We start from the raw sequence: 27,570 nt of genomic DNA, 5'->3' as shown, positions 1-27,570 counted from the left end.
TTCATAACAAGAGTTATCTCAAGAAACTTTACAGATAGACCACACTCCAGAATTTACAAGGACCCAACAGTTCTAGTAGTCTCCTCCAGAGCAAGCAACAGTGCGACAGTGGCGAGGAAAAACTTCCTTTTAGGCAGAAAACTCGGTCAGACCCAGGCTCTTGGTAGGCGGTGTCTGACGGGCCGGTTGGGGTTAACATGTTCAACCAAAAGAAGTTCCTGGAATGATTTAGCAGAGGCCCCTTAATTTATTCCGGTGCTTAGCAACACCCAAGACGATTGTGATTGATTTAAAGAAATGCCAATGAACCAGAGCATCCCAGAAGAGATGGGAGAAAAACCAGACGTTCCTCCGGAGCGCTGTGGAGGAAGATCTGTTAATGCGAGACTAAGGACACACTTAAACTAATTCAGAGAAACCTGGTAACCAGCTAATTTTCTGAAACAGACTATCAAAGCATGCACTCACTCACTCACTCACTCACTCACTCACTCAGTAACTCAGTAACTCAGTAACTCAGTAACTCACTCAATCTGTGAACAGGTGTATTCTCTTAAGACTCTGGACAGCTCATGTAAACGAGAGCCTGAATGGGAGTGTTGCCAGCAGCGGTGCACGCAAATGTAACCACTGTAAGCTGTTCTGGATAAGACAGTCAACTAAATGCCAAACATGTAAAATGTTTATCTTTATTCTTTGTGCTGCTGCTTCTTCCTACAATCTCCAGTCCTACTCTATAATCCAGGTGCTGAGATGTTGGCTTGACTGGCACAGATACAAAATATAAAAACACATACACATCTCTTTTTCTCACCTCCAGGAGGAAGGGCTCAGTCTCAGAAACTTTGCCCGTGGCGACACACTGGAATGAGGCATTCTGCCCGGCATTCACCTCTACATCACCCAGCCGAGAGAAATGAGGCACCTTGTCTGTGGAAAGACACACACACACACACACACTGATCAAAGTGGCTCATCTGGAGCCTAGCATCACTGTCTAAATATATTTAACACACACAAAGATAAATGCAATTGGCATGTGTATAATGGACATGTAAACATAGAGGATATATCCATGCCTTGCAAATATATTATTCTAAATAAGTCATTAACCATTTAAAGTTGAATCATTTCTACCCAGTTGGCTGAAGCTTGTATTAAGAAAATATAGATCATAAGGCTGCATACTAAATAACTTATCAAGACAGACATTTTTGATACAAGATCTCACACACACACACACACACGCAAACGCACACACACACACACACACACACACACACACACACACACACACACGCACACACTCCCTTAGTTTGACACAGACAGTTGCCTGCGATCACAGAGAGACGTTGTTTTTCAGTTGCAACAAAAACTGTACTTGTGTAGACACTTATTAGGATCTTTCTGAATCTAGAGTCTTGACTACATTATTGTTTAAAAACCCTGTCAAGAAGACATAGTAATCCTTATTCTGTGTTTATATTGCTGCTAAAGAATACTGTTTTGTAGAAATAGCTGAGATGCAAAAGATAACTCTGCTGAACACGCTTAGATGAAGACATGCACAAGGAATCAGCCGTCAAATGACACACCCCATATGTCTCCGTATGCAAACAACCTTACGCTTGCTCTTTCTTGTGATTGCAACACCAGCGCTATGATACATCCAGTGTATAGTGTGTACACATGTAGTATACTGCACCATGTTTTCAGCTCATTTCTTGAAAGTATCCAGTGGACTTTTCTATAATTTTGATTTCGATAAGATTTACATTTAAAAACACAGAGAAACATATTTTTTTCCTTGAGGTCTAACGAACCAATTAAATGCATTTCCTTTCCCCATAACGCATTTACAAATAAGATGTTTTTTAATTTGTTTTCTACACTGTTGACTTCCAGGTTTGCTAGCAACATACTGTATTGTAGCGTTATCACCACCAATTGCCAATCAGTGCCATAACATGAAATAGTCAGAACACATATGTGCCACTAATGCTGGTCACTGCTAGTAGAACAAGAAATATAACCCAAACTGGGATCCAGTCATTAAAACATCACCCCATTGTGCCTTAAATGAGGAGACTAACTTATCCATAGTCAGTGTCTTACCTAAAGTAGATGGCGGACAGTGTTCGGATTCACTAAAGTCACACAATAGCACAAACTAACCTATAGAGGCAGCGGTAGACCAGTAACTCCCTGTATTCTGCTTGGTTAAATTACTGTTTTTGTCAAAGGAGTCTGGTGGCTTTGAAGAGAGCATAGATAACTGCTTCAGTTTCCCGTTGGAAAGGGCTGTCAGACAGCGAGGTAAAGCGGTAAAAATATTCTAAATATAGCAAACACACTGATATTGATTTGTTTTAGGTGGTCCTTTTTTAGGTAGCTAAAATTCGTTCAGCTGCTACATAACATCCACAGCAGTACTTAGTCTATTACATTACTGTAGGTAGTAACACTGACTATAAGTACCTAATAGAACCCCACTTCAAAAACAGTGAACTATCCCTTTAACTTAGCTTTGCGAAAACTGTACTCCAAATACTACTCCAAAAATCATGTTATCATGTTATCATTTTCAACATTACATGTACAGTACAGTAAATATCATTTGTTTTCTTCTATAGTCTCAGAGTCTGACTGTCTGCTTGTTAGTTCTATTGATTCGGACATTTAGCTCCCTTGCTACATTGTTGCCTGATCAAAGTAGCAGGGGATCATTTTCATTGCCATGTTGTCATTTTCCGCTCTGTTCCCATCAGTAAGCAAGTAGCAGAGCACAAAGAAGCTATAGATATATACACAGTGTGTGTGTTTACCATTAATACATCATTCTGACTTTATGACTTGTGCTACTGCAATGCAGACAAAAAACATTTCACTGCTTCTGACAAGCAGGAACACAAGTGATTTTTTGTATTTTTATTCACATCCCCGTAAAACCCTCAAAAAGTGTTAAGCCTCATTTATTATAAAAAGCAGCTCATAAAGAGAACAGACCTTTTATAAAAAGCAGACATTTTTGACTTTCCATCATTAGAAAGGCAGAATTTTTACTAATAATCAAGGATGACTGCCAAGAGCTACACTGAGCAAGCGTGGGCAATGCCAGGACCCCAAAACTGAAAGAGTTAAATGAAAATCAGCTATTACTCATTATATTATTTACACCTGTACTTTTCCTACTGTGGAAATGTGTCAAAATGGCTCTGAATAAAGTATTTGCTGCCCTTTTCTTATTACTGCGCACCTAATTTAAAGTGGTACTTATCAATTTCACTAATGCCTTGCTTGGCTTTGCGTCAAGCTTGAATATTCATTACATTGTCTAAAAAGCATTGTGGGCTAAATATATTCAACAATCATCTTTGTAATATTAACATTTCTATAACCCTTTAATATACCCATGGAGCCTAACTGCATCAAAAATGGTTCTCTCACATTATTTACATGAGACAAAAGTTCAACTGGAACAAGTTTTGAAGACTATAATGTGGTTACCTTTGGACCACAGCTAACAGTTATTATATTTCGTGCTACTAAATTTAGATTTAAAAACAGTTGCTGTTTCACACCACAATAAGTGTAATTTTGGCATGCAGATAAATATTTGAACCAGCATTAGCCCTATGCTACACTAAAACCTCACCTTACCCTAAGTTTAACAACACATTCAACAGAACTGCAGAATGACTACAAGATTTAATTAATAATTTTAAATTTTTTTTAATTAATTTTAATTTTTTTATACTTTTTACTATACTGACTTTATAAAAGTTTCTGGTTAGCATCTTAGTTTCTCGTTAGCAAGTGGTGCATGTGAAACTTACTGCAACTCAAATCGGCACTCTCCTCACATTGGGCAGTGACAGCGCCGAGAAAGGTCAGCGGCTACAAAGTCAAAGTTGAAATAATTTGCACTTTGAATGTCGCACTCTACGTCAATTCCGAGTGGTGTGTAACGCCAGGGGTAGCACTGCACCTAGGTGGGCGGCACTACTGTCCCCATTGGAAAGCCACCGCAGAGCGGTCTTACCGCGGATCATGTGTAGGCGGCTTGAGACAGGGGTTTGCGCTGGCAGAATATAAGTTGCAACAGCAGCTAACTGGTCAGTCTCCGGAGCTGCTGCCCATTCACTACCCTGACGAAGTAGTCTTATAGAAGCGGGGAGTGAGGCAAAGGGACCGTGGGGTGCGCTAGCTAGCTTTTTTCTTGTTTCATTTGTGGTCTGATAAACAGTAAATTTGTCAAATTCAGTGCCCCATATGAATATTTTCGAGGCTACTGTAGCTGCCTTATTTTGGGGGATTGTTCCATGTGAACACGTTTTCTATGGGAATGCAGCCAACAAGGCTCTAGTCCCTGTATGGCACTCTGCCTGAGGAGAAAATGCTGTAGGCTACTGGTGCTGTTGTTTAGTTGGTCATGAGTGATTGACGTCCTGTCACTGTACCAGTTGCTCATGCTCAAGAGAAAGGGATGACTGTTTAAGTTGAGGCAGACAGCACCGCAGAGTCTTTTAATTGGCACTTCATGACATTTCTTACAATTCTGAAGCAGCCCGCCGGCACTGCAAAATGTATATGACGAAAACAGAGGGGGAGTTAAACTGTCCTACACCACACTGGAATCATTTTTTAGAAAATGAAGCAAAATGATAACAATATAATGAGAAAATAATAACCTCCATCATATAAGAGATGAACTGTCTGGAACTCGTGCTGTGGTGTACATACAAAATGTTCTGGACAAATTGTTTCTACTGGACACCAACATGATGAACAAAATAAAAAAAAAAAAGAGGCTGGCACTATTCACACAAAACACTCTTACCCTTGGTTTCCACAGTAACCAACAGCATCATCTGGATAAGGATAGGGCCACAGAAATAGCATCTCACATTTTATCTATTGCCTTTTGATTTTCTTTTTCCTCTGTGCAGTCCTGTTCATGCTCTATCCGACCAAACAGCATTGTAAGCAGACTCTGTGCTTACAAATTTCCTAAGGTGGAAATATCAAATAACAAGTAGCTCCTTCCACATATGTAAACCCCATCAAACTAATTCTGCATACCAGCAATAAAGCTAAAGCAAAGAGTGAAAGCTAGCAAACTGTACACCCTGCACAATTGTTGTGGTGCCAGTCAGAGTATTTTGTCTGGAGGAAACAAGAATAAACTTTCAAGTCATCTTTTAAAGACGAGCGTTCTCAGCCCCAATTATAGCCGCAGTTATTTGAGGATGATGCAGTTGCGTTATGGGTTACTGAGAAAATGTCAAATATAAAAAGCCCAGTAGTGTTGATGTGTGACCTGTCTACCCTTAATTAATACAGCTAAACATAAATATAGGCAAGGTAATTTGAGTCTCAAATGCATTCCGACTGTGTGAGATGTTGCTTCTCTAAATTAATAATGCTGCCTCTTATTTATGATGCAGGAGAGATTGGTCTTGACTGAAACACGTGTTTAGAATACAGACACGGACTCCAGAGGAAAACAACACAAATGTCAAATGAGAGAAAGCAAACTGAATAGCAGGTGCCTATGACTACAATCTTTCCCAAGGGGGCATACCATTAGTCTTGCTGCCTGTAGGGAAATTTCTGCCAGCCTACTAATGTTTACTTACATCTTTGTTTGACTGCGTGTTTTAAAGGGCTGGTTTGGGTGATTGGGCTACACCAGCTGGTATAAAATAATATAATATGCGATCATGCAGATGTGTGCGTTTTCTGTAGTTGGCATTTTTACACGTATGAGTATATGTATGTGTAGTACACGAAAGTTGTGCTTTATGATTTGATGCTTGTGGTGTTTGGTGCACACACATTATATATATATATATATATATATACACACATATATATACATACATATATATACATACATATATATATATACATACATATATATATATATATACACATACATATATATACATACATATATATATACATACATACAGTACATACATACATACATACATACATACATACATACATACATACATATATACATATATATGTACACACACACACACACACACACACACACACACACACAGACATACATACATACATATGTATATTTAGATATAAATAAAAACAGTTTTTTGCAGGGATACTGTATCACCATCTGCAACAAGGCTACACCCAGCCTAAGTCATATATCAAAGTGCCCTGGCAATGCTACCAACCCAAAAACCCCAATCCACAATGAACAAGGAAACTCACCCCGCTCCATTGAGCATGGAGTGACAAAAGGCAAGTAACAAACTTTGAGATGAGCTTGGGTTGAAAAAAAGAAAAAGATTTTTGCTGGTTTTAGAAAGGGTTATGCCAGCTTCTCTGTCTATTTCCCGGTGAGGATTTAATGATTTATAACACCTGCCTGCCTGATTTTTCTGCAAAGCCAGAAAAGGACATCTGAATTTCATGAGCTAATGAACCCCCTACATTATAATTCATTAACAATTTCACCACATTTATACAGCTACAAAACAAAAAGACTGTTCTCCCAGAAGGCCAGTGTGGATCCAAGGAGCAAGGCTGGACAGAAATACTAGGTTTCTAAACAACAATACCAAAGTCATTTATTGTTGGATAAATGCTGCAGATAGTTGACTTATGACAGCGATGTTTAAAGGAGACTTATGCTAATTTTCAGGATTAAAATGGTACTAATTTTTAATTTTAATGTTAAAAAAAAACTTTATTTTTCAGACGTACAAGTGCAACTCCCCTTTTCTGCGAGGTTAAATTATTGCTTTTGTCAAAGAAGTCTGGTGCCTCTGAAATGAGTATAGCTGGACATAAAAGCTTCAGTTTCCCGTTGGAAACGGCTGTCTGACAGCGAGGCAAAGCGGTGAAAATATAGCATAACTGTTGTTTTTTTTAAGTGGCTAAAATGTGTTTAGCTGCTGCCCCCGTCTACAGCAGTACATTGCTTAGCTTCCATATTCCCGGGTCTCCAAAACTGGGGGGCGTGCCAACGGCAATCTAATACACTGACTAATGGATTAGTAACTCATACAACCCCACTTCAAAAGATCCAAACTATCTCTTCAAAATAAAAGTATTGATTTGTGCAGCTTTAATATAGCTTTTTCTTGAACCTGCTTTAATATATAACTTTGAGCAATTATATATTGGTAAACCCTTAACATATTTCATTTCTGGCTCTGAAACGGAAATTAAACAAACCATGATGCAATAAAAACCCTCACTGAAAAAAATGGAATTATCTTATAATAATGGCAACAAAAAACATATTCAACTATATATTTGTAGAGTGTAATTAAAACCTTGCATTATGCACAATTTAGGTTCATGGCATTCCATCAACCACCAGTGTAAAACTGACTGATTATAGAGTCATGTAAAATTAAACACTCTGGATTACATCTCAATAATTCGAAATAGATAAGCCAGTTATTTGATAAAAGCCAATAATGACCCATTTTCAATTAAATTATATTATTTTTTTTATTTTTGGCAGTCAACATGGGTCAGTGAAAACTTTTACTATGACGGCTACAGGCAGACCAATCAGATCCAATTTAGCTTTTGTCTATGGCATCCAATAGAGCTCCTTGGAACTGGCACAGCATTGAAAGAAAAGGGTCTGGTATACATCTACACAGAGCCTGCGCACCAAAGGACTGCAGGGGGTATAATAGTAAATCTGACAAAAGAACCTAATGTAACATTACCAGCACTTGAACCCCCAGATATTCCAATGATGACAAAGAAAAAATAATCTCCCATAAAGGATCAAAGTACAACCACTAGCTGTCCTTTTCCTGCCTGTAACATCACATTATCTGTAAAAGCACCCGGCTGGGAGCATGGCGTTTAGAGGAAAAGGTCAGCCATTCTGCCCGGACAAAAGAGAAGCCTCCTGCTGTGTTATTGTTGCTGTGACACTCGGACAGGTGCCAGGTACTGTATGTGTGCCATGGTTGCCCCCTCCTGTCAGCCAAATTGCCTCATAGCCTTCAATCCCCTCCGGGAAACTGTTCCTGAAGCTTCCGGGCCCTGGCTTTCGTTACTCAGCCAGACACTTTCCCCAGGCTCAGTAAAGGTCGGCAGGTAGGCTAGGAGCAGTGCAAATCGGGTACTTACAACAGGGGTAATTGAGCAGCACAATGTCGTCCAAGGCAATGTAGCCCTGTCGTTCTTCGGAAATGGTAGCTTCAAAGATGACCTGTGGAGACAAAGGATAGATTAAATGACTACAGACCATTAAGTCTTGAGTGACAAGTAGACTGACAAAGTAGGAAATTAGAGGGATGGGGTCCAAAGGCCTTTCAAGAACAGACATGCACAGATTTCCCATTAATTCTACCAAGCGTTTAAAAGAAAGCACCATTGTAAAACGGTAATTTGAAAGGTTTCATTTGCATTTCGGTCTTGATTTTTTGTATTAAAAAAAATTAGATCTAAAAATTCCTATCAACCATCATCTACAGAGTGTAAAGCCTCTTTAGGCAAATTTGCAAATATGCCATACTGGACTGTGTACTGTAAATCCAATAAATTCAAAACTTCTGTCTAACCTAATATATAGACAGATCAAATTCTTCAACATAAAATAAACTTCTGAGAAGCATTCATTACACACAACACACTGTTGGGAATTCTATGTACAGAACCAAATAGTGTGAAAGCAGGCAAAATTAAATCTCGGACAACACAGGTCATCCCATTAATTTCCATTTGTAGTGACTATTGATGGTGCACTTCATGCTAAGACGTCTTTACGGATCATATAAGTGCTATATAGGGTACAATGTAATAAATCTTGCTAAATGCATTTTCTATAGTATTAGGTTGGGTGATTGATAGGCTCATAACATCAGTTACAGTAAACCAGCTTCTTTATCTTAGGCTGTCTGGTAGTGGCCAGGGCTAATCAAATAACTCAGAGAGCAAGTGTGTTAAGTGTGTCATTTGTAGCATCTTTTGTGAACCTGCTGTCTTGTACTCAATTTTCTACTTAATTAACTCCAGATTTGACCGTGGAAGACCAATCTTGGCCCAAGGAAAAGTTTGTTCGACAAAATAATTTCAGCTCAAAGGTAAATTTGTTGACAAAGACAATAACATGAGGTTGAAAGCTCACAAAAGCTGATAAATGGGCCCGAGTTGAGAATATTATGTCACACGTGCGTCCTTAAGACTGGAGAAGCGACAATCATTATAATTTGAACCGCAGTGCACAACCAAAATCAACAAACAAAACAAAAACTAAAAACAGCAGCAAATAAAAGTACTGCACCAGTACGGTGACAACATGAGAAAACAACTGCCCAATCAGACTCCAGGAAGTGAACTACGTGCTCATTGCTAAACAAGCGTGGAAGCTAGACTCATAGGAGGGAAGAGGCACCCCGCTACTTCAGAATCTACAGGTGAGAACTCACTTTCAAAGCACTTTGAAGTGGCAAAAAAAAGCTTCTATTAGTTTAGTCCTTGAATAAGTCTGGCTTACCAAGCCATACAGTGCACACGTGAATGAATCCATCCTCTGGCCCTTTTATCAATCCATATGGCAGCTGCAGGAGTCCTTAAACGCAGCCTAAATATTCACTCAGTCATCTAAATGAGCCGGGAGCATGCAGAGCCTCAAAGTGAATGTAGTAGGCCTCCCAGAGGGTAACAGAGTCATTCTGGGCTTCCCAGTAGTAATTACAGTCAGCAGAGCCCAAACCCTTCCCTGTACGAGCAACTCTTCACTTTTTACTGCATCACGACAAACTCACAACTTGATGGTTGAGTGCATTAACAGCTGATCAGATAAACGTTGTAAAAACATTGTGTGTGTGTGTATGTGTATGTATAGTGTGTCAGACACTGTTTCACCCACTCTTACTACTTCTAGCTGTGGGCCAAAGCCCAGTGGAAGTCGGATTGGGAGTGTGCACTCAGACGGGCAACAGATTGCAATGTTGACAATACATCAGGCTTTAAGTGCCTGGGGCCAATCAATACCACAAAGGCCTTGGCAGATGGATACAGACTAAGGCTTTCTTTCCACTAATTTATTTTTATTTTTCATTCCCACTGTTGGGCCATTAGAGACGTCAGACCGATTAACTCTTCAATTCATCACTCGTCAACGCACCCACCACCATCGCTTCACTGAGCTCTGTGCTTTGAGCCATCATTACGCTCCTCCACATCTGACCTCACTTTTAGAAAAGTGTTTTTGAGTATGACTCTGCCAGACACTGAGGAACTTGGTTCAATAGCCGCTCACATTGCAAACCTACAATATCATGAACATGGCTACAGTACAATCCCCTTTCACTTTGCATGTACAAAGCAGGGCACAAAAAAATTACGATTTTCTCGATGTATAAAGAGTGGAGTAAAGCTGGAGAAGGCAAAGGCACGGTGGCTCTGAGAGCTCAATGCAGTGCGGATGAAGAAAACAAGTAAATATCATCTATATCATCTAACTAGGGATGGGTATTTATAATGCACGTCATTTCCATATTTGAGCATTTGCATTAAATAATAGATTATTATATATTAAAACCTCTAACGTCAGTATAGGGTCTGAAATGAGTTATTAACGACATCTTCAAAGTAGCGTGGGATGATGAGAGTTGTTGTCTTTATTTGTTAAACAGCCGCCATTGCAGATGAAAATACATCTGACCTGACATATTGCTGCAGAAATATTGTTCACAGATAAGTTCCAGTTTTATTTACGTTACCTTTAGAAACGCTGATTGATGTTATGTTGTAGTCAGTGTTAGGGAGTAACGGAATACATATACCGCGTTATGTATTCAGAATACAAATGATGAGTAACAATTTAAATACTTGGTATTTAGAATACAGTTACACTGTTGAAATCAATGGACCATATGATGATACTTCTGTGTTTCACGTTTGTTTTATCTAAATAAAGTAAGGCAACTCCATGCACTTCCCAGAAGCCTCAATGTGAAAATTAAAAATGAGCTTTTGGCGTGATCAGTGACAGAGGTAGAGATGGAGCCGGCACAACAGAGTAGGGCAGGAATGTGTTTCTATCTTGGAAAATCAAACAGCATGTCACATTCCAGAAAGAACAGGGAGAACAAAATATAACTACTATAACAAGAATATAAATATTCTGCTTGCCCGCAACCATCCCCTTTTCAGCGTCCAAATTACTCCACCTCCGACCTGAAGCATCTTAAAAGGTCCCATGGCATGGAAATTTCACTTTAAGATTTTTTTTTTAACATTAATCTGCGTTCCCCCAGTCTGTCTATGGTCCCCCAGTGGCTAGAAATAGCAATAGGTGTGAACCGAGCTCTGGGAATCCTGGATATAGCAGCAGGCGTGCGTCATGAACTACTACTACTGCATGAAACTGTTACAGACTAAATATATATCAACAACAATTTTTAGGACCTATTAGCGTTTTTTTTTCTTCCAATACCAATGCTAATACAAAACTTTAAAACTAAAATGGAACACAAAACTACAGTCGGTGACAAATAAAAAACTGCTTCTATATTGCTAAGGCCATTTGCTGAAATTTAAATGGTTTGTGAATGATGTGCATGTGTTGAACTGAAACAGATGTTTTATTCATTTTTCTATTTGTGTGTTCTTAAATCGCAGTGTTTTCTGTCATGGTCACCGTGGGAAAGGAGATGTGTAGAGAGGAAAAACAGGAAAAGCATTGAAAAGATAGTAGAGGAACACCTTGATTGGAAGGAGGAGATTGGGTGTTGGGTGGAAGCTTAAGTCACACTGATATTGTTTGTCATGACTGGGCCTGATAGCATCTTTAATATTTGATAGCAAAGTTTCACCCTGTCCCAATACTCACAAGTACCCACAGAGGAAAATCTATTCCCGCAAACAATATAAGAGATGGATTTTCCCAAGTGAGAGTATCCAGTCGAAGGTGATGTCATTCTCCAAGCCTTCTCTCAGCCTATCAGGTTTTTATAAATGACAAATAATGGGCAAAAAAAGCATGTGCGTAACACTGCAGAGGCACAAACTGTGAAGTGTGAATTGAGGTTTGGTTTTCTGCGAGCAGCAGGGTGCCATCTTCCCAAGATAGAGTGTCATGTCTTCGTCCAAATCAGGAAGAAAGTTCTGGCACAAGAACAGCAAGTGTGGACAGTTAAGGAGATGGAAGCAGCTGGACAGTCACATTTAATGTAAAAAAGCATGCAAGCATTTTAACACGCGCCTCCTGCAGTGTCGTGTTTGGCTCATAAAGTCAATGTCGGGGAATTGATAGCGTAGAGTAACAAAATCCATACTGTATCCCAGGAGGACTCAAAGTGAATACAGAAAATAAGTGGTGGCAGTAACAGGGATCGCACTAAAAACTCATTTTGCACAGTATTTAATAATTTTAGCTTGGAGTTCTCATTACATCGCTGTCATAAGTTATTTATGTGTGTGCATTAATGATAAAGCTCTCAACTGATATGTGGACGACATCAATCTTCATGAGGACTCTGACTAATTAAACGACTTACATGCAATCGTTTGACGAATGTGGTGAATAAAAAGTGCAACAATGTTCTGTTAATTGATTTCTCCAGCTAGAATAAGGCCAATGGATGGACCAGTGATCCATATTGACAATGCGGCAGAAAAACATTGAAATATATGACATGCAATTGGGGCTGCCATCTCCTCTCTGCAGGCTGGAGAAATAAAGTGAGGTGTTCAGTAGTTCTACTGCAGTGTGCTGCAGGACGACAAGACAGCATACGCTGAATGTTTTCTTTAGGTGTGTGTGTGTGTGTGTGTGTACGCACTAGCATGGGGCAATTTTGGAGTTCCACCGTCATGTTTAATCATGTTTAGGGCTGAGTTCTATCTGATTCAAATCCATCTTGATTTAAATGATCCGATGTTGAGTCATAAAATTCCTTGCTAAAGCTGGGGTAAAGATATTTGTATTGTATGAAACTAGATAATCTAAGAAATCCATGGCATGCTAAATAACACTCCAAAGTTCAGAGTCAGATAGTGTTGGGGGGGGGGGGGACAATAAGTCAGACTCAGACTGTCTGACTGTCACTGCGATAGCTCTACAACTGTCCAAGATGCAGGTACGAAACTTTACATGTATGTAGCTGAGATCAAAATGAAGCCCCAGTTTGAAGATGGGTGTGATCTCAGAAAGAAAACCAGAGGTAGAAGGATCGAAAGTAGAGAAGAGGCCATCAACTTTAGTGGATGTCCGAATTTCTTTCATTTAAATCCTACTTCAGGGCAGGGTCTTTTCCATTTTACGAATAGTGACCGAATAGTGTCAAAGCCATGCCGTCTGTGTTAACAAAACATAACTGAATTACTTGAATACGTGAATTTCTAAGAGAGTGGACGAAATGCTGAACTCCGAAAAGTGGACTGATGTGGAGGTGCAGGCGCTGCTGGCCATGTACGCCACCGAGGAGGATCCACAAGAAAATCTCCAGTGAACTAGCGCAAATGGGGGTTTGTATGTCGCGCTAAAGTCAAGTGACAACGCTATATAGACCGTTGCTGTGCTTGTGTCACTCCCTTACCCCTCCTACCAGTTTCTATGGCCAGTGCAAATGCAAATGACAAAACCGGTTTGGTGGAGAGGAGTTTTATTCAATCCTTATTTAACCAGGTCGGCCGTTGAGAACAGGTTCTCATTTGCAACGGCGCCCTGGTTAGTGCATTTCCTTTGTTCGCGAAAGGGCAAGAATTTAATTTATGCCACAGATATGCAACTCACATATCACTGTTCTGAAGTTCACAGACTTTATCTGATATTATGGGCTGCTCACCTCTCCATGACTACACCTCAACAGCAGCAAGAGAACAATTAAAACGGGGGACTGAGGCTTCACGTCCCCCCCAATGTATTAAAAATAGAAATCTCTCCCGCCCAATCCTCTTTAGCCATACACACACATTAAAAAGTGCGGCTGAAATCTATTGGATACAAGTGAGCCAATGACCTGCGTGCTCACTGTTTCCAGTTTCAAGGTAGGCAACCCAGGGCAGGAACAACGGACCTCGCCACAACAAATTAAAAAGTACTAGATAAAGAGGTAACTACTGAATGTAAATACTGTACAACAAAAGAAAATATGCTCATTGCATGAATTACAACTTTAAAGTCAGCAAACGTTCCGGGAAAAAAAAACTATGTTGCCACAACCCTGACTGGTATTTCTTTGCCTTATAAAGACTAAAGTTAATCGATTATCCAACCTTATATCTGCCACACTGCCTGGGTGAAAGAAGGTGATGGGTTGATGGGGGGAAAACAGGTAGGCAAAAAAAAAAGCTAGAGGGAGAGAAGATAAGAGAGAAGGGGGCTAAATAGTGAGATGCACTGGGAATTAAGATGGTGAGATAAGGAGGACAAAGTAGTCAGTTAGTGAGCCCAGGAAGAGCAAAAAAATAAATCTAATGGTTTGGGGGGAAAAGGAGCACCTCTTTAACACCTACTGTACTTCCTAAAGCTGACAGTGAGAGAGTCAACCAGCCTGATCAATGTTCTCTCCTGTCCTTCAGTGCCCTGACAATCTCAAGTCCAATCCCTAACAGGAAAGGGTCCACCAAAGTCAAGCAGCACTCAAATTGTGCTCTCGCAAGAACTCTGGATTTCCAGAGTAGGTTTACCAGCGTTACAGGTCATAGTGCTATCAACCCGCTGAAGAAGACATGAAATTAGTTGCATTATTCCAAATGTAGGATCCAGCATTTTGGGGGTTTGTGTAAGGAAATTAAATCTGTCTCTTTTGAATTCCCCAAACCTGGAATTGCATAATAAATCGCTAGATTTCCAATTGAATGGCTAAATTGACAAACTGAACAATAAGACATTTTTTTATTTTAGCTACTGCATATTGTAGCTAGGTTTCTTCTCTTTTTTCTTTCTTTTTCTATCTAACTTGACTAATATAGCATCGCACTCTCTTTCTAATGTCCTTTACATCAACTTCTGCATATTTTTTAATGTAATATCTCTGTTCACACAGTCTTTAAATATTATTAAGAGGCCTATATTTAAGAGGCCTTTCTCCCTGTCATAACTGAAATGTTGAATAAACAAAAACACGTAATATGAAGAACAAAACACACTATCAACAATGGACATTTGAAACGCTAGAAATGTTAGCATTGAATTTCAAAAACTCATATCAGTAAAAGGAAAATGCTACAGCTGATAACAGGCCAACATATCTCTGTAGCAGTCTGTCTTCCCTGAGGGGGTGTTGATGCTCACTGATTAATAGATTTGAATTTTTTTTAACCATTTAATCTCAACCTCAACAACAAACACACACACACACACACACACACACTCTCACTCTCTGAAGTGGTTGTCTTCTCCCTGTTAGAGCTGCTACTGTGGGCCTGCAGGGGCTGATCTGTTGGCTGCGAGTGCTGGACAGTGATCTTTATGTGTGGATGAGTGGAACCCTGCGGGGGCTGGACTGCGCTGTGAGTCGTAACGGAGAGGGGGAGTCTTCTGGTGGTAAAATCTTTTAGAGATGAACACTAAAAAAGAGGCCTCACTTGGAGCTCCCTTCTGTGCCTTGTCTATATCGACAACGATTCATTTAGGCCGGCTGTCGATCCCCTTACTCTGTCTTCGTGTTGGCGTTCTAACCGCCGGTGGATTAATGAGGACTACTGTTAACTGCTCCTCAGATCTTTTCAGGGTAAATCCAGACAGCTAGCTTGACTATCTGTCCAATCTGAATTTTCTGTTGCACGACAAACTACTTTTGAACGTACACACATTCCACCAAAACAAGTGCCTTCCCGAGGCAATTTAGCAGAAGCGCCGTCATTGTGTTGGATGCTTAGCACTGGCCAAGATTGTGATTGGTTTAAAGAAATGCCAATTAACCAGAGCACGTTTTTCCCCCATCCCAGAATGCCGTGTGGACTAGCCAGAACGTCCTCCGCAGCGCTCTGGAGGAAGGTCTGCCAATGCGAGACTACTCTTCACACAACAGATACAGAGACATACTGTCGTCCTTCGGGCCTGTGTCTAAGCCTCCTCACTCATCTGCACAGTTTTACCTGCTTCACCACGAGCATGCCGATCAGCCACGTTTATACTGTAGAATAAATAAAGCAATCTGTCCTGTGTCTACATGCCTGGCAGGGAGGACTGTGGAGAACAGCGCCTTCTCATCACTCAGGCAGCGTTGACATACATCACCAGAGTAGTAGATTACATTGCTTATGCACGCCCGTCCAAACTGCACACACTGCGGCGCTAAGCAAATTTCCCCCCGCCAGGTCCGACTCGTCTGATTGTCCTCCTCAGCTTTCCCCTCAGAGAGGGCCCGCCCCACCTCTGCTACGCTGCGCAGAGGATAAACTTCTAACGTCCGCACAGAAGGGAGGAAAATCATTACTTTAAATCAGTTTGGCTGGTTGTGAGAGTGACTCAGGACAGGAGAGCTGAGGACGGTACGCTCAGGCTGTCCTCATTGATCGGCACAGCCCTCTAATCTCATTAACTGGCTCTTGATTTATTGAGATGGGGGGGCCCAGAGTGCGCCAAGGTTATGGAAGCAAACCCCCAGACCACTCCCCCCGCACTGAGGGTTGCATGGACTTGAGGTCAATTGACTGATCAGCAGACCCACGCTACCACCATCCCTTACAGCAGCCATTGCCTTCACATTAACGCATGTTTTGAGGTGTGATGGTATGGGGTGGGGGTGTGGGGGATGGAAGAAAGAGAGCATTAAGGGATAAATTATAGGCGGTAATGAGGTGAGGCAGGGCTGCGTCCAGTCTCCGAGCAACACAGCAGTATTTATATATAATACAGCATCGACAATTCAGGCATCAAGCGATTACTCTATTGATTACACTGCAGCGCACAGGTAAATGGACCAATAAATAAAGATACAATGCAAACACACGCCCACTGTAATTATACACCTATTGAGCCACAGGGACATAGGACAAAGCTGCAATTAGCTAATCCTTGCATGGGGTTTGAATGATAGGGGGGTTTGGGGCCCTGCTAGGTGACACATCGGGCTCTAGTCATAATCATAATATTACAACAACAAACCATTCCAATAGATATCACAAATATGCCAAATTAGCCAACAAGACAAGACTCATCAGCCACGCTTTGCGAGGCTGGACCATGGATCTATTATATTAACTGGATTCTGCATCCCCAAGTGGCGCCTAAGGGGAGGCCGCTTAAAGCAGGGCTGTTCCATTATAGAAAAAAAAGTCATAATAAGTAGTAATAATAAGTAAGTTATTATAATAAAGTTTTTGGTCAATATTGAAATTACAATTACTTAACGTTACTACTCATTAAGTCTGAGAAAGAGGTTGCATTTATTCAACTTAAAAACAGTGGCGACTGAATTTGCTCTTCATCTCCCATCTTCCAAAGCACTGATATTGAAATGTTACCAGATATCACAAACAGGACCTCGCTGACTATTGGCTGAGGGAGTTTATCCTCCGGGAGAGGTGTCATTAAGAACAGAAGGCAAAATAAGAGTTTACTTTCACAACGTACTGTGCAAACTTACGTTGCTCTTTCTATGTTCAGGAGTCACACTTAAAAATCATGATCAAAATGTGATTATTTGCACAGCACAGTCTCACTGTATTTGTTTAGGTCTCACCTGGTATTCACTGGGCCAGAACGTGCTTACGGCGAGCTCCACCTGGTGCCACTGGCGTCCCTGGGAGCCCGAGATATTCCACACAGCGCTGCCCTTGGGGCCCCCGTTGACCCGGATGTAGACCTGCAGGTCCCCGGGGCTGTGGCCGTCGCGGCTGTACAGGAAGTAGCTGAACTGGATGCAGTGGGTGTCGTTCTCGCTGAGCGGGAGGAGGAGCAGCTGAGCTCGCTGGCCCCCGAAATGCTGCGAGGAATTTACCATCATGAAGGACCCTGGAGGGGAAGGAGATAAGCACACGTAAGAAGAATATATGGACTTTTTTGCTCATTTCACAGTTCCACTTTTATTGGCAGGCCCTCAAAGCAAATCTACTGATCTAACAAACAAATAAAGAGCACCTTGAAACTTCAGTGCCAATAAAACACAACAACCTTGCCAGGCAAAGACTCTTCTTCTTAAGAGCAGCTGATATACCAACAAGGTGACCAAACTGCGAGCTGAACAGGTATAGATCATTGCTGTGCAATATCTGGTAGGGCACTGGTGAAATATTTTTAGTTTGATACTGCATAGTGTATTACGCAAAACAAGCGTTATTGATCACAGCGTGTTTTAATGGGAAATGTACAATCTGGGTAGAATTAAGTGCAACAGGAGGAAGAAGGATGTGCTGTGGGTTCTATTCTCTTCTGCTGTGAGTGTGGGGACTGGTGGGGGGGGGGGTCTTGTGTGAGGTTTATCAAATGCTCATTGAACACATTTGGATGAGATAATGTGTGCTAATGTTTTATGTATGTTTACTGTTGTTTTGTGTTCAAGTGCAATGTGTTGCCATTTTTGTTCTCTCAACTGACCAAGACAAAAAAAGGACATAATAAAGGCTTATCTTAACTCATCTTGTCTTATCTTACCAGTGCTGTGATCAAGTCATCTTTGCCCAAGTCCCAAGTCAGTCTCAAGTGATTTAGTCCAACTTAACCAAGTTTTGGGGGGTTAATTCAAGTCAAGTGGAGTCCTTAGTCAAAAAAAGTCATGTCCAAAATCAAGTCACGTTTCACATTTTTAAATCCAAAAGGGATTACTGGTGGCCCAGATGCAGCAACTGTGGTTGTCTGGTCTGACCAATGAGGATCCTTACGAGGTCTTTGATGTTATGTGTTGCCATGGCAACGAGTTTGACTGACAGTCATCCAATCATGATAATCCCATACCGATGAGATGTCCAATCAGGCTTCACAGTTTGTGCTGCTGCCGCTGCATTGGGTGCTTGATATATACACAGAAATGCAAACATCATTATCATTATATATTTAAAAGCTAACATTACATCTTATTATTACACGCAAGCCATCCAAATTATCATGCCTCAAGTCATGGTGAGTCTTGAGTCATAAACTTACAAGTCCAAGTCTTTTTTGTCGAGTCAAGTCATTAAAACAGTAACTTGAGTCAACTCAAATCAAAGTGCATAGTCCACATCTTTGCTACATCCCAAACAACAGCCAATTCAGCACTTCCACCTGCCAGAGAGAACTGACTGACCTGAAGTATAAAAAAATAACAAGATCCAACACTTTGGGCTTCACCTGTAACACCTCGGCCCAGGATAGATATGTCATGTTAGTTTTCAACCGCTGAAGAACGCCATCCTCTTTTTTTATTTTTAAAGCCCGAGAAAGAGCCTGAGAGCCAAAGTTGACAGGCTCAGTGTTGTTACCTAGAATATCTGTGTTATCCTTTCTGGCTATTTGTCTGTCTCTCTGCTTCCTGCTTTCACCAGGCTTCCATCAGTTTTGCAGCAGTGCCTCAGATCTGGTTTGTTCAAAGCTGCAGTCAGCGCCGGGTGTCAGATTGGGCTTTCATTTTGGACTGAGGTTCACAGAGTCACTGCTGGCTCTCTCATCCTGGCGGCGGAGCAGAGATCCTCTGGCCATGAGAGGGAGGGGGGAATGAAGGGGGGAGCTTTGCCTTTGACTTTGGCCTTCACAGCAGTGGGAAGCACAATTTAAAGTGAAGAAGAAAAAAAAACACAGTGGGAAAAATGACTTTGTTACTCTGTTTATTCCACAAGTAGATGCCTACGTAGCACCATTTCAACGTGATTTGATCATTTATCCAGATCCTTGAAAACCAGTTCCAGGACAGGAAGCCACACAGGCTTTTTACCAGCCTGTGTGGTCTCATAAAGGTGAAATACAGAAAATGCACAAGCATTGTTCTTGAACTTGTTAAGAATACACATGAGAATACACAGTGGGTAAAAAAAATAAAATTTGATCCCCTGCTGATGTTCTACATTTGCCCACTGACAAATAAATGATCAGTCTATTATTTTGATGGTAGATTTATTTGAACATTAAGACACAGAACAAAAGACTACATTTAAGAAAATTCAGAAAAACGCATGTCAAAAATGTTTTTTTGAGGGAAATATGTATTTGACCCTTCTGCCAGAGGTCAGGCGTTTCTTGTAGTTGGCCACCAGGTTTGCACACATCTCAGGAGGGAACATATTTTTCATGCGTTTTCATCTGGATTTTCTGGATTTTCACTATTCTGTCTCTTACTGTTCAAATAAATCTACCATTAAAATATAGACTGATCATTTCTTTGTCAGTGGGCAAATGCAAAAATCAGCAGGGGATCAAATACTTTTTTCCCCTCACTGTAAGTGCTTTCAAGTTGTTATCACAATCAATATGATCAATGACTCTTACAATATATATTTGTATTTATTCATTTTGCCTGTCACAGACAGTTATCATACACTGACTGCTCTTCCACAAAAGAGGAGCAGGCCCACGACAGTCACCGCAGTACATGTGTTCTGTACTGCTTGCCGTTGTTGCCAACTGTGCACTTGGCACTTACTTTACTCTTACTTTTCTTTAAATTATCCTTATCTTTGTGATGGTTGCTTATTTCAGACGGCTTCTTCATCCAAGTAATGTGGCGGCATATTTTTTAAAAGCTCAAATCCAAAGAATCCGCGGAGTTGGTCGAAATGTCAAAAACATTACAGATGTACCCGCCCATGGCAAAATTCACCCGCATTTGGCGCACTGGTCGGGTGTTTTTAAAATAACCCTTCCCCTTGTGTCAAATATAATCTTTTTTGTTGTTGTTGTTGTTTCAAACCCTGAATTATGTTCATAGCAGCTACTGTAGGGACCAGACTACACAGCATTTACATATTTTGAGATCAATGGTCCTATCGTGACTTGGCCCGAAGAGACGTCAGACCAATGAGAACTTTTACAGCACGTCTGACATGCAAAGGTTAGAGAGCAGGAGAAAGGCTTTCCGGATCAGGAGCATCCACCATGGCAGAACAGAAGATGCCTTAGGCAATGTCAAACTAAAAAAGTCATGCCAGTGATTCCAATCGTCCTAGTCAGACGCCTAGATGATGCTAACAAGCTCCCAGTTAAAGTAAAACTTCTCTGATTGCAGATTCTTAAATGTGAATATTTTCTAGTTTCTTCTCTCGTCTGTGACAGCAAACTGAATATTGTCATCGTGGGCTTTGGAAAACGGTGATGACAACATTTTCCACGTTTTTCTGACATCTGACTTCATCACAACTGAAAAGCAAGAAATGTGGAGAAAAACAAAACGACATATTAACATGCCATTAATTTAATTAATGGCATTAATTAATTTAATGGTGCATTATCATCTACTGTAATCTGGTCGCATCCTCTTATAGCCACAAAAAGATGGACCTACGATCAATCATATTATTTCCCTTGTGCAACATAGAAAAATAACTTGTCATAAAAGTATGAAAAGAAGCTCCAGTCACGCTACGGGTTATTGGATGGAAGACCCATCTTTGACTTTGAGTATTTAGAAGAAAATAGTTTCCTCACACAAAGTTTGAAATATGCTCCCTAACTGGTTTCCACTCTCTAATCGCCCTTTTAATTCATCCATTTAGAGCCCCCAACATGTTCTTTTATTGTAATTTCATCCAAACAAATGAACTGTGATGAAGATAAACACAAGGAGACAGAAGGACGGCCAGTAAGCTGTCTGTTGTTATTACCTCGGACTGGTTAAAGTGGCCTTGGGGATCAGATGGTTTCCTCCCTTAACTTCTAATCTCCCTAACACCATCATCACATCCACTCTTTGATGCCAGCAGAGAGCCAACGCATGCTAATTGCACGCATAACCTTCACGTCCGGGGAGCTTGAGATGGCGGCGTTGGACGAGCACAGACAGCGGGATCGTGGGTAGTGTAGTTGCTCGGGTTTTGTGGTTGAGCCAGAGTGGAATCAGAGACCTGCCTTCTGCCATTAATCACACTGACACGGCTATTAGGCCATAATGGCAACCCAGGGAATGCTTAAACCAGAGAGATGGCTGTAATACTTGCACACTGACATGCAGGACACACACTGTCCTCTCGCATACACAGTTTACAAGCACAAGAGCTCAGATCCTGAGTCCTGCTGACCTTCCCTGGAGGAAGAAATGGAAATCTTCCTCCCAACCCGTTCCCACGCCCAAGTCGTATGATGACTGATGCTTGGCCAGTGGCAATCAGCGTCAGATTCCGACGCAAAAATCCCTTTTTAGCGTCTGTATGGGACTCAGTAGCTCGACCGTAGCGCTGTAAGATGACACAGTATTAAGGGCGATAACAGGAGGGAGTAGTATGAAAAATGTGTAACCTGTAATTTGCGTAAGGAGGTTGGTTGGGGTTGTGGATGGGTAAAACAGAACAGGACTGTATGTCCCGTTCTCCCACCCCCATGTTATTTTAACGCAATTTTAAAAACCATCACACCACATTTGATGCCAAAATCGGTCACGACCCAGAGGGTCAAAAGGTCCAGTTTGAGCAAGTGGAAAAATAACGCCAATGGACTGAGTCTGACTGACGTCATAGGGGTATTTTTCATCTGTAATTAACTGCAATGCTTTGGATACGCTGTGAGTGACACTGTGTTGTTCCTCTACCTCCATCATCTTACTTTCTTTTTACCCTTGTTGACTCTTCCTCCTTTTCCACCTCTTCTATCTCCTAATCCTCTACTGTACCTCCACCCACTCCTTTGCATTCAATTTCTCTGAAATGCAAACAACAAATACAGTGTTGATTCACATATACCCAAAGATTGGCCATCTTTTACTGACAGGAAAAAAACAAGCAAATAAATAATACCAGTCTAAAGAGCAACAAAAAACATTTATCCCACTGTTATTTAAAATTTGTGTATTTCTTTTTGGGCTGCTTAAAAACTGCACAAACTGCAAATAATTTCTTTTGCTCTTTAATGTGGTCTTTTCTTCTGAGTGCAGCCCTGTAATTAGGAAAAAGCCAGTTTAGTTTGGGTTTGAAAAGGCAAGTGTAACTTGTGTCATGTCATTTTCCAGGTGTCATTTGTGATAAAGTTGTGTTATTTGGTATATTAAAGCCACAAAGTCATCGGGAGTCTGCTCTAATGAGAATTACATATAAAAAAATAAAAACAAAACAGGGAAACACTTCAAATAAAAGTCAGATCCAGAGACAACCTGGACATAAAGAGCATTAAAATGCATGTCACAAAGCCTCCCCGACCGCTGTCCGTTCCCTCCCTCGGCTCCATCTCCCCTGCCTCAACAGCATGGACGAGACGTCAAACTGCCAGAAAAATCCAGCGATAACAAGCAGCTGCTGTCCTCTGAGACCTCGCTGTATTCTTGGACAACGCTGATATTTTCCCTCTCCTCACCTGGCGGACAGGCACTGGCTTAGCCGCCCCCCCACCCCCCCCTCCTTTGATGTGCGAGTTCTCGTGGGGGCTCTGTGGTTAAATTGCTTTTTCTTCAGCCGTGAGAGCTGGACCACATCATTGTTGGAGGACAAGTCTCCAACTGTTCTTGTGACAGGATTGCACTGGGAAGAATGGGGGGGAGACGGTGAAGACACACAGCCTCAGCTGTAGTAATGCATCTTTTTTCTCATTATATTCAAATTATCAACTTATCCTATTTGGTAAACCAAATATAGACACAGCCTCTACTGCATCTTTGGTAGTTTTGCATTGCCATACCTATCTCCACAGCGCTGTGGAGTAACGTCTTGCTACACCGCAGACACATCCTGGGGTAGGAGGAAAAAAAAGGAAAAAAGAAACTCTGGATTGTTTGCATTTCTTTAAACCAATCAGAATGGTCTTGGGCGGCGCTAAGCTCCAAAAGCAGCGACGGTGGCTACTGCTAGGAACTTGCTTTGGTAGAACATTTACAACCCACAAAAAGATCCAACTCCACATACAAAATTAAATGAAGTTAACTGTTGACTGTTAGCTGGATACATGGTTAAATTGAATTTGATCATACCAGCGTATCACCCGTGCTTCGACCAATCGGTCCCCAAAACATCCCAGCAACACGGTGCAACATTAACGTACGGTTTGAGTTGTGTTTAAGGCTCCCCGATGCATTCAAGTCTAATATTCACCCTGAGGAATATTTAGCTCTTTAGCTGGTAAATGCTTGGCTATGTTCTCCAACTAGCTGCTAATTGTATCTGCATTCTGGGTGGGTTTAGTGTTCACTCGACTCTCGCTGTTTTGTTTTTTTTGCTGAAGAAGTGCCTGGAAAAGAGCTTTATGAAAGTGATGAGACTGAATCAAAACAGTAAAGTTGTGGAATAGAAAACCAAAACAAGTGGCTGAAAGATGCTGAAAGTCTCAGTAAAGCTGAGGAGAACTGCAGAGTTGGTTGATAGCTGTGGGTTCGTCACTATATGAGTAGTCTCGCATTGCCAGACCTTCCTCCACAGCGCTGTGGAGGCTGGTCCACATGGCATTCCGGCATGGAGAAAAACTTGCTCTGGTTTATTGGCATTTCTTTAAACCAATCACAATCTTGGCTAGTGCTAAGCACCCAACACAATGACGGTACTTCTGCAAAATCGCTTTGGGAAGGAACTTGTTTTGGTGGATCGTGTTTGTTCAAAAGTTGTTTTAGTCATGCAACAGAAAATTCTGATTGGACAGATAGTCTAGCTAGCTATCTGGATTTACCCTGCAGAAATCTGAGTAAACAGTTAACCAAAGTCCTCATTAATCCACCCGAGATTAGAACGACAACACAAAGACAGAGGAAGGGGACGGACATCCGGCCAAAAATGAAGGACATCTGTGGAATTTTCGTTAGCTGCTGAACAATCCCAGAAATGAATAAATATAGACTACTATACAAGTAAATCATTCCACATTAAACATAGTCATTTGACAAATTGTTGATATAAAAACATTAATTAGTGGCAGCTTCAAGCCCATTTAGATGATGATCCTAATGTACTCTTAGGTAAGAGTGGGACTTGAAGTTGAATTCATTTAAGTACATAATGCTTCCTTATACTGTTTATATATAATTATTTTTTTTTATAAGGTCAGAAAAGTGGGAGAGAGAGGGGGAATGACATGCAGCAAAGGACCGCTGCCTATGTACATGGAGCGCAAGCTCAACCAGCTGAGCTAACTGTTGTGTAAGAAAAGCTGCTGAAGGTTAGCAGACTTGAATCAATTTGCCTAAAACAGGCCCAGCGTCTCTCTTCATTTTAGCTTGATGGAGTAAGTCGACGTGATTGATGCGTTAATTAGAAAACTTGATAAAATTCATGAAGATATTACCGCCTCTGATAACCTTACTCAACATCCTTGAGAACACACTTACACAGGGACACATACTGTATATGCGCGCACACAGAGACACACACACACACACACACACACACACACACACACAAGGTGTAAAATAATAAAAAGAAACAGCCAATGTGGAGAAATTCTCCATAAATCCATAAAAGCTGATAAGGCCCCATCTATTTCTTGCATGACCCTGCCAAGGGCGAGGGAACATGCATTAAGAGATTAGGGGATGGCCTCAGCTCCCAGAATTCATATCAGAATGTGGGGTGGGAACCTGAGTCATAGGTCTACCCGCTTTTATCACACTTGCACTGAGAAAAAACCCGAGAGAAGCCAAAAATGGAGGGGCGGGGAAGCGCAGCAATCAAAGAGAGAGCGATACTGAGGGCTTTTATCTTTATGTTTGTCTCTGTCATTTTCTGTTAGCTGTACTCTGCCGCCATCAGTAACGCTTTGTATAACTCAGACGGCCCAATTCCACACAATGACAACACCATCTTTCTTTGGAAAAGGCCAAGCAAAATCTGATGTATTTTTGTAAAATTGTTATCTAACATTTTCTACATCCCACCTTTGCCTCCACCTGCACTCTCCATGAATAACGGTTAACAGTCGATGTTGATCGAGATTGTGTGATGAGAACGAGAGTGAGCTAGACTATTTTCCTCGCGCCCCCCCCCCACACCTCCTCCAGGGCATGTGGAGAAGGTCATCCAAGATTTTCAATTTGGTCTCTGAATTTGGGTTTTCAGATCTTCATTTGCTTTCATGTCTTTTTACTCTGTGTTTTTTTCTTTCGTGATATTGCAACCCCGAGCCATGCTGACCTCAGATGATATTGCACATACAAAAGGAGTGAAGTACAGCAAGCGTAGATGATTGGGAGGGCACAGATTGGTCTCGCTGTTTGCTCCTCTCTGTATTTCTGGCTGTAGTGTGTGATCTGCTTTGCTGGCGGGAACACGGGCCGGGGCTTGTTTACTGGATCCAAAAGCCAATGCAGATTTTGCCATTAACAAAGTGACACAGTGCTTACACCATGCAAATGGGAAATCTGCAAACCAACAGCAGCTGGTCACGAATGCGACACTGACAGAGCCTAACCGCCCCGCAAACAATACAAGTCTGACTGCGGCTGACAACTCGAGCTAATGAATTCCCCAGGTGAGACTCAAGAGCCCAGCTGACAACCTGGAGACCGCAGACAACAACACAGTCATTACTGGGTTTTTACACTGACGCGTCCAATGCAGCGATTAGCACCACATACATATAGTAATCTGTGCCAATGATGCACACTTTCATTGTCTGTGCAAATGCCGCATCAATGCCCGAGATGCTGTTCTTTTTATGCTGCAGGATTGGAGTTTTTCCCAGACCCTGAACCATTATCCCAAACCATACCTTAACATTCGTTTTTTTAAACTTATTTTCAGCATTGATTTCTAACAGTTTTTGAAGGCACTTACAAATAACAGCGCCCTCTCATTAGTAGGCGCAACAGACAGACCGCACACTTGGTGTAGAAATTTAGGAAATATGGATTTCAGAAAGAACAAAGTCAATTGCAGCGAGGTATGTGAGCATCTCCCACTTATAAAAGTAAGAGTAGCATGAATATCCTGGAAAAGAAGACTCGTCCAACGTTTGGGAAGATTATTCATCTGGCCGCTTCTTCTCTTTGCCACATTGGACATAAGAAATTAACAAATGTTACCAAGATCTGTATTTACAATGGTATCCAAATAAAAGGAATTGGTGACTAGAGCTACAAAACTGAAACCCACCTTAATAAGAGTGATAAACTGTGTTTTGCCTTTAAGAAGTTCTATTTAAAGCGTGATAATAGAAAGCCATTTGACAAGGATTGGGCAGTCTAACTATTACTTCTGAGCTGTAAAGACAAGGATACTACAAATTGTTTCACCAGTTTCAGATTTGCCATTTAGACCTGATCTACAGGGGGGTGTCAAACTGGGAAAAACACATAATGTCATCAGTATGTACTTCTAACCCAGGTTAGCATACCACTACAAGTGGTCTTGCTGCTATTTGAGCAGCCATTGTTAAAGTCAGTAGAGGGGACGGGGGTATAACTTAACTAATGGCTCAAAAACAAAAAGGTATAACAGCCTGGAATGGTTGCGGTGCTGAATAGCCTTCTTTGGGGAAAATGTTTGACAGACATTAGTAGCTATGCTACGTTATGACAGTAGTAATGCCAGGTTTTCAAATAAAATAAGATAAAATCAGCCCACCACTGATTT

At 41.2% G+C, this 27,570-nt stretch overlaps 1 protein-coding gene across 11 annotated transcripts in view; it reads right to left on the bottom strand.

Annotated features, from left to right (window-relative positions):
* The window catches only part of LOC117956659 (receptor-type tyrosine-protein phosphatase U-like), a 203,807-nt gene that overhangs the window by 82,279 nt on the left and 93,958 nt on the right, over window positions 1–27,570 (bottom strand). For all 11 annotated transcript variants that reach the window (XM_034891839.1, XM_034891841.1, XM_034891840.1 and 8 more), the window contains 3 exons: window positions 17,649–17,920; window positions 8,134–8,215; window positions 815–930 (listed from right to left, as the gene is read on the bottom strand). In XM_034891839.1, coding sequence (XP_034747730.1) covers window positions 815–930; window positions 8,134–8,215; window positions 17,649–17,920 — 470 coding nt within the window. The remainder of the gene's footprint in view (window positions 1–814; window positions 931–8,133; window positions 8,216–17,648; window positions 17,921–27,570) is intronic.

Source organism: Etheostoma cragini, chromosome 14, assembly GCF_013103735.1.
Source record: "Etheostoma cragini isolate CJK2018 chromosome 14, CSU_Ecrag_1.0, whole genome shotgun sequence".
Classification (NCBI taxonomy): Eukaryota; Metazoa; Chordata; class Actinopteri; order Perciformes; family Percidae; genus Etheostoma; species Etheostoma cragini.
The sequence above is the reverse complement of the archived record's forward strand: the minus strand, read 5'-3'. Positions and strand labels throughout refer to the sequence as shown.